The 10,432-nt window shown below is 28.5% G+C and overlaps 3 protein-coding genes across 3 annotated transcripts; all 3 read left to right on the forward strand.

The window, feature by feature from the left end:
• Window positions 1-516: 516 nt before the first annotated feature.
• On the forward strand, window positions 517-1,803 carry LOC119599899. Its single transcript, XM_037949839.1, has 3 exons — window positions 517-736; window positions 794-896; window positions 970-1,803. Exons 1-3 carry the CDS (start codon window positions 597-599, stop codon window positions 1,792-1,794), a joined length of 1,068 nt encoding a protein of 355 aa, XP_037805767.1. The 5' UTR covers window positions 517-596; the 3' UTR covers window positions 1,795-1,803.
• A 1,853-nt stretch (window positions 1,804-3,656) lies between these two features.
• On the forward strand, window positions 3,657-5,863 carry LOC119599906. The gene is made up of 3 exons (XM_037949850.1): window positions 3,657-3,751; window positions 4,732-4,917; window positions 5,265-5,863. Exons 2-3 carry the CDS (start codon window positions 4,758-4,760, stop codon window positions 5,804-5,806), a joined length of 702 nt encoding a protein of 233 aa, XP_037805778.1. The 5' UTR covers window positions 3,657-3,751; window positions 4,732-4,757; the 3' UTR covers window positions 5,807-5,863.
• A 1,505-nt stretch (window positions 5,864-7,368) lies between these two features.
• LOC119600035 (RING finger protein 121) lies at window positions 7,369-9,931 on the forward strand. The gene is made up of 7 exons (XM_037950042.1): window positions 7,369-7,604; window positions 7,688-7,722; window positions 7,844-7,985; window positions 8,593-8,747; window positions 8,814-9,042; window positions 9,107-9,342; window positions 9,411-9,931. The coding sequence occupies exons 1-7, from the start codon at window positions 7,560-7,562 to the stop codon at window positions 9,529-9,531; spliced, it is 963 nt and encodes a 320-aa protein (XP_037805970.1). The 5' UTR covers window positions 7,369-7,559; the 3' UTR covers window positions 9,532-9,931.
• Window positions 9,932-10,432: the final 501 nt, after the last annotated feature.

Consider the following 10,432-nt stretch of genomic DNA (forward strand, 5'->3'; position numbering starts at 1 on the left):
GGACAATAACACTGAGTTAAACTATGATAAGTAACGTAACTGATTACTGAAAAACACAAAAAATATAGATTAAACTAGGTTAAACAAAGAATGTCTTTATTATCTTTATCTGAAAAACCCGCCCTAAGAGTGTTACATTCGGCTATGCCGAATCTTATATACCCATCATCAAAACATTCAAAAAACATTTAAACATTGGGATTTTAACAAGTAACTCTTAATTGAAATTTTAGAATTAAGTTTTAATATTAGTACATATTTGGTATCTTCTGAAACGAAATAATATTTTGAATCAGGGTATGAAAATAATCAAAACTCAAAAAAGGCTTACGTCTGTCTATCTTGAACTTTTTCACATGTAAAATTAATCATAATCGGAGCAACAAAAAATATTTAAAGTATTTCCAAAAACTATAATCGTTAGAATTTTAACTAGATTTTAAAGTTATTAACCAACACTGCTGAATAAACTATTGTGATTCAATATATGTATGTTATCATTTACCAGTGATTGTTTTGTTTATGTCCATTTGTAAATAATAATTCCAATAATTAAATACACGGAAAATATAGATTATAATTTTCAAAATATAATAATGCCTCGACAATTGTGGGGTGAATTTATTGAGGAAGATAAATCCCTCAAAGAGGATGATAACAAAATGATACCCTTAGGTGCCAAACGTATTAAGTTAACAGAAATGCAAAACCAGCAACCCACGGAAGCTAGCAAAAAGTAATAATTTCAAGGAAAAATTGTAAACTTGGAGTAACCTATAACATTTTATTTCAGTGTTTTAGTTAAAGTTAAAAATCCTCTGGTGACACAAACCATAGAAGTAATGAAACAAACAGAAATGTTACAATCATTAATCGATACATACTCCAACAAATCGGTATGGAACTATACACCACATACAATGTACATACAGAGCAGAAAATTTTATTAACAATTTAATTGCTTTATAGGGGACATCAAATTATTTACTTAATCCTTGTCAAATGATACCTGAAGTTGATTTTCCACCAGAAAATGCAGCTGATTTCGTTTCAGATGATAAATTCACCAAACCCATTTGGTTTGTACCCCCACAAGACAGCGACTTTGCTAACGGTGTACCGCAACATTATCCTCAGGTCAATTCTGAAATATGTAGAGCTTCATTACGTAAAGCCGTTTGTGGTCAGATGAGAGTGGCTGGATTTACAGACACCGCTGAATCTGCGCTAATCTTATTTGCGGATGCTTGCGAAGAATTCATACTCAATCTAATGCAACATGTTAGAGAAGTGCATGCAAATGATGTTAATTTAGAAACACAGCGCGATATTGAAGTAAAGAATTTAGAAAAGGCCTACTACTCCATGACGAATAATTCATTGACACAAGTTCATAATTACTTTAAACATCATTTGATTGCTCGCAATCGTATGGAAATAGCCGAATTTAATGGTGCCTTCCAGGAGTACGACAAATTAATGAAGGAGAGTCAGAATATGCAAAAAGAAGAATTTCAGGAAGGCGATTTTATGAATATCTTCGAAATGCCTGCAACATCTGATAACAATACAATAGCTATGCAGGATTTTAATGGTGTAGTAACCGCTAGCGGATCCGGAGGCAGTGTCAATGCAAGTGGTGGTAATAATGTTAATGTAGTTAATCAAAATGCATTAATGAGCCTATTGGAAGGTCAAAATCAAATAGCAGTACAACAAGACTCTCATCCCGCAACAGTTGATATTCATTCATATAGTACAGAAATTAATGCAAACTTTCATAGTCATGAATAAAAAAGATTTGAAACCATAATACAACCATTATTATTTTTAAATTAGGTCCGTTTATTTACTTTCCCAGTTAATACTTTCAGTGAAAGAATAAAATCAAAATTTACACAACTACTCAAAAATAGTAAAAAGTAAATATGACCGCTTTACTGGTAAAAACTTTCAAGAAAATAAAAGTAATTTTTAAACCGTCGATATGATTGAAATTTTTGATTTAAATTAGAATTAAAGCTTGCAAAATATTTAAAAGCATCTGCATTTTACGTAATATTGAAATAATTTACTTCGCAAATATTTTTATTTTAAAATGTAATACTAATTTGTACAAACTAGTAGCAACTTTTGGTTATCGAACAAGCTATTATAATTTGAAATAATATCTGAACTTTAGCGCATTTTACTAGAATAAAAACATAGATATATATATGTTCCTTCAACGATCCGTAGCAATTCTTATCTTAAAAGTGTATTCGGTCTCCCTGCTGATTATCGAATTTGTATATAAATTTACGTACATCGGACAAAACTAAAGCACAAACTTTTATCTGTTAGATAAACGTTCCCACGACAATTGGATCTTCGCTCCGGAACGACGCGAGTCATACTCGGCCAAAGATTGTCAACCCAGCGACAGCTGTATCAACCGAAAGTTTTTTCCCCAGGGAAGTACTATCGGCCATAGTCGAACTGTTACAACAACAACAACCTGTTAGATAAAAGTTCAGTAAAATTAAAAAATAGGTTATTTTGTAATTAAAATTATTAGTTTAGATAGAATATAGCCTAGAAATTATAAAAACAATGAAACATAATGTTAAAAAAGGAAAATACGTTGTTACTAAAGCACATACATAACTACGAATATGGGCATTTCCACCGAAAAGTCTACTTTTGTCACATCACGTCACGCACCATTAACTGCCTATATCTAGGGAAAATATTTATATATATTTAAATTATTTATATTTTTATGTAGAGCTCTAATAGCTTTATACATAGGATAAAGTGAGGGCCAATCAAAAGGAATGGTCTTAAGATATTGTCAATTAATGTGCGTGACGTGATGTGACAAAAAATATACTTTTCGGTGGAAATGCCCATATATTAAATTTTAGTGAATTTTAAGAAACTGTTAACAAAAATTACTATTAAATAAATTAATGTAATATAAGGTTTTTACGATTTTATAAGTATTTTTTTATCATTCGCCTTGGTAGTGAGTGCACTTTTATGCAGTTTAATATACAAAATGACTTCTATAAAGTTTTTCTTGCGATTAAAAGAAAAAAATATGGATAATTTTAATAAATATGACTCAGTGAGACAAATTCTATGGATAGTTTTGGACATAATCCGGTATGTGATGGAATTCGAGCGATTTTAAATCATCCGATTTAAAAGGTGTGATATATTTCGATCGAGGAATGATTTATTATTTTCTTGCAAAATACTACACAGACAATAAAATACTTTCCAATTAAGAGAATCTATTTAAAAAATATGATAAGTTGTATGAAAAACAGCAGAAATGTAATTTTTTTTTTTTTTTTTTGATTTTCAAAATGCACTGCTAAGACGAATGATCAAAAATTACTGTAAAAATAGTGAACATTTACTTTATTTTACTTTAATTTGCTCTTGAAATGTCTTCAAGAGGAAGAAGTATTTACTTATTTAATTTTTGTTAATAGTTTCTTAAAATTTCCTAATAAAAAATAAGTTTAACTTGAGAAAATGTTGAAAATTTTTAATTTATTTATTTCAGAAGGTTTTTTTATATGACGATATATAGAACATATTACACGAAAACTGAAAATCTACTTTTCATTAAAATCGCCTTCGGTCGACACTAATTTTTTTCTACTCCATTATGAACTTATTGTGAATTTTTAGATAAAAAATAAGTTGTCAAAAACGGCACGTGAAGATTGTTTACAAACAATTATCGCTCATTAGAAATTATCCTACAAGAACAGTGACAGTCATTTGATAGGTCATTTGACTGGCACTACTGACGTATTATTTCTATCACAGCGTAAAGCAAAGTTTCTATCAATTTCTTAAGGCAAATGGACAAAAGTGATGGAAACATTTGTGTACATGTGATTTTTCTTCTCCCTTGCACTTATGAATTCTATCGACTTTAAAACATATATTTGAGCTCCTCACTCTTTTGTTGTTTTCTAATCAAGGATGACATAAATATTAGTCAGGATTGACTGATCATGCTTGATGGATATATCTATCACAGTTAACAAATTAAAAATGATGTATTTATCGGTCATTGTTGACTAATCATATGTGATGAATATATCCGTCAAATGTGACGGCTATACCAATTTATAATAAAACACAATTTATTAATATTTTAAGATATATATTTGTTAATTTTATTAATATAATAAGCATGTACATAAATTAACAATCATTTCACCATTTTACATACATTGTGGAAATTTGTGGAAATAAATTGTCTGTAAGAAATACATATAAATATCGAAATATAAAAATTAAAAGTAATCATGTTACTTACCATAGATTGATTAAACTCCGCAGTGTATATCTTCAGCTCCACTTCCTGCACTATTTTTAAATTCTGTTTATAATAATTCTCTTTATTTGCAATAATTTATAGACTTTGTAAATTTTTAAATTTTTCGCTTCTTGATCTTTGGCTTTTACAGAAATAATTTATAACGTCGAAAAATATAACTCTAAACACAGTAACAGTCAAATGTAGTTGTTTCACTCTTTCATAAGCAAATGAAACCCTTTACCACACATTGGGTACATCAACAGTCATTTTACCGGTCATTTGACTGTCATTATTGATGGAATTATCCATTAACTATTTTTTTTAGCAATTTTATAAAAAAAATGTTGCAAGAGTGTTAGTGAAATCATTTTGTATGTGTTAGTTTCGGTCATACATTTCTTGTATAATTAAATTGGAAATAATAATAAAAATGTCAAGTGATTCTGAATCCGATGATGATATTCAAATGAAACAATTCCTGGAGGCAGCGGATACTACATTATTAAATAATGCTATGTTTCAGAATAAAGAAGAAAAAAATATTGAGAAAATTGGAAAAGCAGCTCATACAGAAGAAGCCGTAAAAAAAGGTACTGTCGATTCACGATTCTCAGAATATAGTTTCATTACATTTGGAAATATTAGACCTCTCAGAGAATTCCATTCCGATTTTAATAAGCAGAAGAAATGCGAATTAATGAAATGATTTGGAATTTTGAGATGCTACCATTCCGACCGGAATGTGTAACACTAGAGATGTAGATATCGCACACCCAGTACTGTGACTCAACTCAAAATGTTATTTTTGCGTTTTTATATTCATTAAGCCTCTGTTTAAAAAAGTATTGTGTCACTTTCGTACTGGGAGAGCGATATGTATTTCCGAATATACTCTTTATGAAGTACGTAGTAAAACTAAGTATTATCTCTTTAACAGATTTACCCAAATCTCAACGTTACATTGTTGAGGATGATGACAATTCCGGAACTGATTTTAATTTACCTGAATCTATGCAAAGGTTTTTGGCTAAAAAATTCACTGACATTTTAAATCAACATTATGAGTTTACCGAAATCAACGTCGGAAAAAACTCGTTAAAGACTAAAACCAAATACAAAAGCCGTGTGAAATTACTAAAAGGAGATAATTGTTTCGTCAATCCGTATGAAGATTTTGAATATGAAACTAAAGGTCCAGAACAGAAACCAATTATTAAACGAAGAATTGTTGATAATGTTGCAGAAAATAAAGATTCAGAAGATGTATTAAAATCGTTAGCAATTGATGGTAATTACATTTTATCGGGTGCCGAAGTAAATATGTGGGCTAAGAAAAAAGAACGTAAAGATAAAGTTTTTCATTATAAAATGGGTAACGATGGCGTTCTATATCCCAAAGTAGAGATAAATGAATTTACCAAATTAAGAAATAAAAATAATTGGGATGAAAAGAAAATACAAACATTTAAAAAAATATAAAAATATAAACTGTTTTTTATTTTTAAAGTTAAAATAAAGCTTACCTGATGCCTGGTATCCTTTTGTGGATTTGAACTTTTTAGAAACTGTGACTAGTCAGTAGATATGTTTACGGCTTAAGAAAACGTCTCAAACTTTTCCACAGATTAATATGGTTTTATGAAAACCGTCTTAATATCCGTATTTTATGTATTTTTTACACAAAATTATTTGTACAAAGAAACCGAATATCTATTAGTATATCCATTAATCTTTCGCCAGATCAAGATGTAGAAGACTCAAAATACCTATGTATGGCTTCCTTGCATCTGACTAGCAGTTCTTAACAAATGCATCAAGTTTTTTTAGCGCTCAACTTTACACTTATTTGACGAAAAAACAACTACTCTTATTATGTTTTATTGCTCTTACATGATATCTGTAAGTACAAAATCAAAGATATCTTGAAAAACCAAAGTCAGCTCTATCGGTCAAGAACTGCCGGAGTCAAAGTTGGACATTTTGGTCATACAGGGTTTTATTGAAATGAGTGTAACTTTTTACCTATTGGTCCTAGCAAAAATTGTTCAAAAAGCTATATCTTCATTGTTTCCAAAAAAATTAAAAAAAATTTTTTCAATAATTTTTTTTTTCCAAAATGAGACGGACCACTTTCTTTTGAGCAAAAAAATTGTTGCCTTTTTTTCCATTTTGAAAAAAATAGGGGAAAAAGAAGTGCCAAATATTGAAAAAAAATTATTTTGGAGTTAAATTTTTTTTTGATAGATATCACGCTCGCATCCCATTATGGGACTATAAAGCCCTTAAAGGAAATTGTATAAGCTTTATTTTAAGAAAAAAAAAAAAATAAAGGCCCATTTTGAAAAAATATTAAAAAAAAATTAAAAACAATGAAGAACTATTTTGTCAAAGTCGATTTTTTGAAATTAAAATTGCAACTGATCAACTGTGTGAATAGTGAAACATATAAAAACATAAGTTTAATATAATAAACATAAGTGAGAGATAAGTGAGTATAAAACAATTTTTAAATTATTCATAAAATAAGGGAGAAAAGAGAAATAAAGAAAATGTATTATAATGTCGCTTTTATAACGTAAAAGAGTGTAAAATTAGATAAATTTTCAGTTTCCCTATTGTTATGACAAAATTGAAAATTTTTTTTTACACACTTTTATGTCATAAAAAAGTGACCTAAAACTGAAATCGGCTCATCAAGTATTAAACAGCGGAACAGTTTCTTCGTAAGGGATCACTTTTTTCCATTCAAATTGTTCAATATTAGATGTTTTTTTAGACATTTTTACCTACAAGTTATTATTTGAGTACTAACTTTTTGAATAAATACTGTTGGCAGTGCATAATACTAATAGTTAATTTTATTAACGTAATTTTTTGAAAATATCGTTTCGTTATAATATCGTTTGGGTTGCTATAATAGGAATAAGTTATTCATGTAGGAGAAAAGCTTTTCAGCGGTTTTTTTTAGCTAAGGGCAGCAGCACTTTTTTACAAGAAAAAAAAAACTAGCAACGTCACAGTAAACAAATCAATCTGTCATGTTATTGTGAATTGTCATTTGTAATATTTTTTCTGTGCATTTACACAGACTTCTATTTTTTACAGAGATAATTATAATTTCTAATAATTTTTAATGTTAAAACTTAAATAATAACACAATAGCATTAGTAAATTTTAGTTTACTACATAAAGATTAATAAAAACTGAAACTGAATAAATTGTTGGAAATAACATGATGGATCATCGAGATTTACATGCTCCTGTCGACTTTAACAAGGTAAACAATTTATCTTTATTTATCCTTAATAAATCTGAAAATTAATTAATTTTTTTTTCATTTTTCTTAACTTTGAATTAAAGTCTCTGGAGGAAATGACGCCCGAAGAAAAAATGAGGTATGTGTCGTAAAAATATGATAACAAAACTGCCTACAGATATCAACTAGAAGTTGTGAATGTATTTTGTTCTATTCTGCTCTATGTTGGTATTTTTAACAATACTATTGTTTTTGTTTAGATATGAACATCAGATGAGACATGAAAAACATAAAGGCCATGAAGCTATGCACTCGGAAATGGTGCTTATATTGTTTGCTACTCTGATAGTGGCTCAAATTGCTTTAGTACAATGGAAGAAAAGACACTACAGATCGTATTCGGTAAATATAAAAACACTAATAATATGCCCTTATGACACATAAGTATTTACAAGGGTAATAACAAATATCAGGGAAATTATAGAGTAAAAAATTTATATTATTTTATTTGTTGAAAATTGAGCAAATCTGAAATCGATTATTGAAAAATTCTAGGAGTAAACCTAGATCCCTAAAACACTTTCATGATAGTCAAACGCATATTATATTATATAAAAATTTGCCTGGTTACATTTTAAATTTAAAAAAATGCTTGAAGCTATCAACCTTCCAAATAAATTCTTAAAATAAATGTTTGTTTAGCGATTTAGGTTTATACCAAATACACTTTATGGAATGAATGACAAACGTTTTACGGAAAAATACAGCTTAATAAATTTAATAATGATTCTTAAATTGATATGCAACATTCTTGACACCAACTAAATGTTTGAATCAGGATACATCAAGGTTTGAATAATTATTAAGAAACATACTATGACAAATCAAACCCGTTCTTTTACAAATGTATTACTAAATTATATCATTTAAAAAAATTGTTCAGTTCTCTTAATTTTATTATTATTAATACTACGATATAAAATTTTATAAATTACTTAATTTCTTTAAGGCCGTCACTCTTTTAGCAATGTGGACTATACCTTTAGGCATATCGTTTTTTTATGGTTTTGTGCGTTTCATTATAATATGGTCTGTGTTTTCCATCATAACAGCTATCGTTATAAGGCGAGCTATTAGTAAACCTATTCAAGGAACCACACCAAGGTAAGACAATAATTCGTTTGCAAAAAAATCGAATAAATTAATTTATTTTTTTTTTTATTTCAATAGACTCGTTTACAAATGGTTTTATTTTATCTACAAACTTAGTTACGGCCTTGGTATAATTGGTTATTTAATAATGATGGCCACATTTTTGGGTTTTAATTTTATATTTAATCAACTCCCAAATGTTTGGATGGATGTTGGCCTGATGTTTGTATTCTATGGTCTTTATATTGGAGTTTTGGGTAGAGACATATCAGAAATTTGTTCAGAAAAAATGGCGGCATTAATTGGTGTATGTTAAAATGATAATTTTTTACAAAGATAATTTATTTAGTATTAAATATCTATGAATTTAGTACTATACGCCCCAAGGAATTCCTACTAGACATTTAGAAGATAACGTGTGTGCGGTTTGTGGCAATCTATTGTTAGTTAGTGAGAAAGAAGAAGGTATAATTGAAAATACATATAAGCTATCTTGTAATCATGTATTTCATGAATTCTGCATACGTGGTTGGTGCATTGTCGGAAAGAAACAAACCTGCCCCTATTGCAAGGAAAAAGTTGATCTTAAAAAAATGTTTTGTAATCCGTAAGTCTCCATCACTGTATATATTTAAAATTTTAACTAACTTCTTATTCTATTTTCATTCTATTCAGTTGGGAACGACCTCATGTTCTGTATGGCCGTTTATTGGATTGGATACGTTTCTTGGTGGCCTGGCAGCCATTAATATTTTTTATTGTTCAGGGTATTAATTGGGTATTGGGATTAGAATAATAATTAATTGCCTCAAATTCTAGTCAAATTAGATTTATGTCATTTATATTGCCTATATTAAGTTACATTATTCTTTTTTGTTTTAAATTGCCTCTTCACCTACGCACTCAACTTTATACGTTTTCTAAAATGACCAACGAAATATTGTATAAAATAATATAGGTATACTCTTTTAAATGCTTTTTTTATTATTTTAATTTATTTTACTAAAGAGAAGGCTGGAAACTAAATTTAAGTTTTTAGTCGTATCGTAGTAAACAAATCCTAATTGAACCAAAATAAATCATCAGTTTTAAGTTTTATATATTCTACACACTTTTAATTCATTATTTGTTACTTTAAAGTATAAAACAAAGTATAAAAAATGGTTAATAAAATGGAAATGCCTTTAAAAACTTAATACATATTTTACATAACAAATGTTTTGGTTTTATTTTTATTTTATTGTAATAAATAATAAATATAATTTTAATACTTTTAATATTTTCCCTAATATTTGTTGATCTGTGATAAATATTTAATGAATAAATCAACACTTTCAAAAATATTAAAAAATTTCATGGGAAAGATACAGTGAAATGGGTTGAAGACCTCGAAAAACTGCTCTAATAGAGGATAATTTGATGACAATAGAATTCGAAAAAATACTCCTCTGGGGTAGTCTATATCAGTGTTGCCAGAACTCCCTCAGAATAAAGTGCGAAATGAAAAATGCAAAAGACTATTTCGAATTGATCCATGATTTGACCTTGCCTATAAAATATCCCTTTACAAAATCAATAAGGGGTAATTTCAAAAAATTTCGAACTTGAACATGACTCTCTCCGATTTCGATGAAATTCGGTACACTCATTCTTCTTGTAAATAGGGAATTTAAAGTTCTCCAAAATTTTCAAATTCG

Source organism: Lucilia sericata, unplaced genomic scaffold (assembly GCF_015586225.1).
Source record: "Lucilia sericata isolate MDLA Ls3-8-SP2 unplaced genomic scaffold, ASM1558622v1 Contig000003F_arrow, whole genome shotgun sequence".
Classification (NCBI taxonomy): domain Eukaryota; kingdom Metazoa; phylum Arthropoda; class Insecta; order Diptera; family Calliphoridae; genus Lucilia; species Lucilia sericata.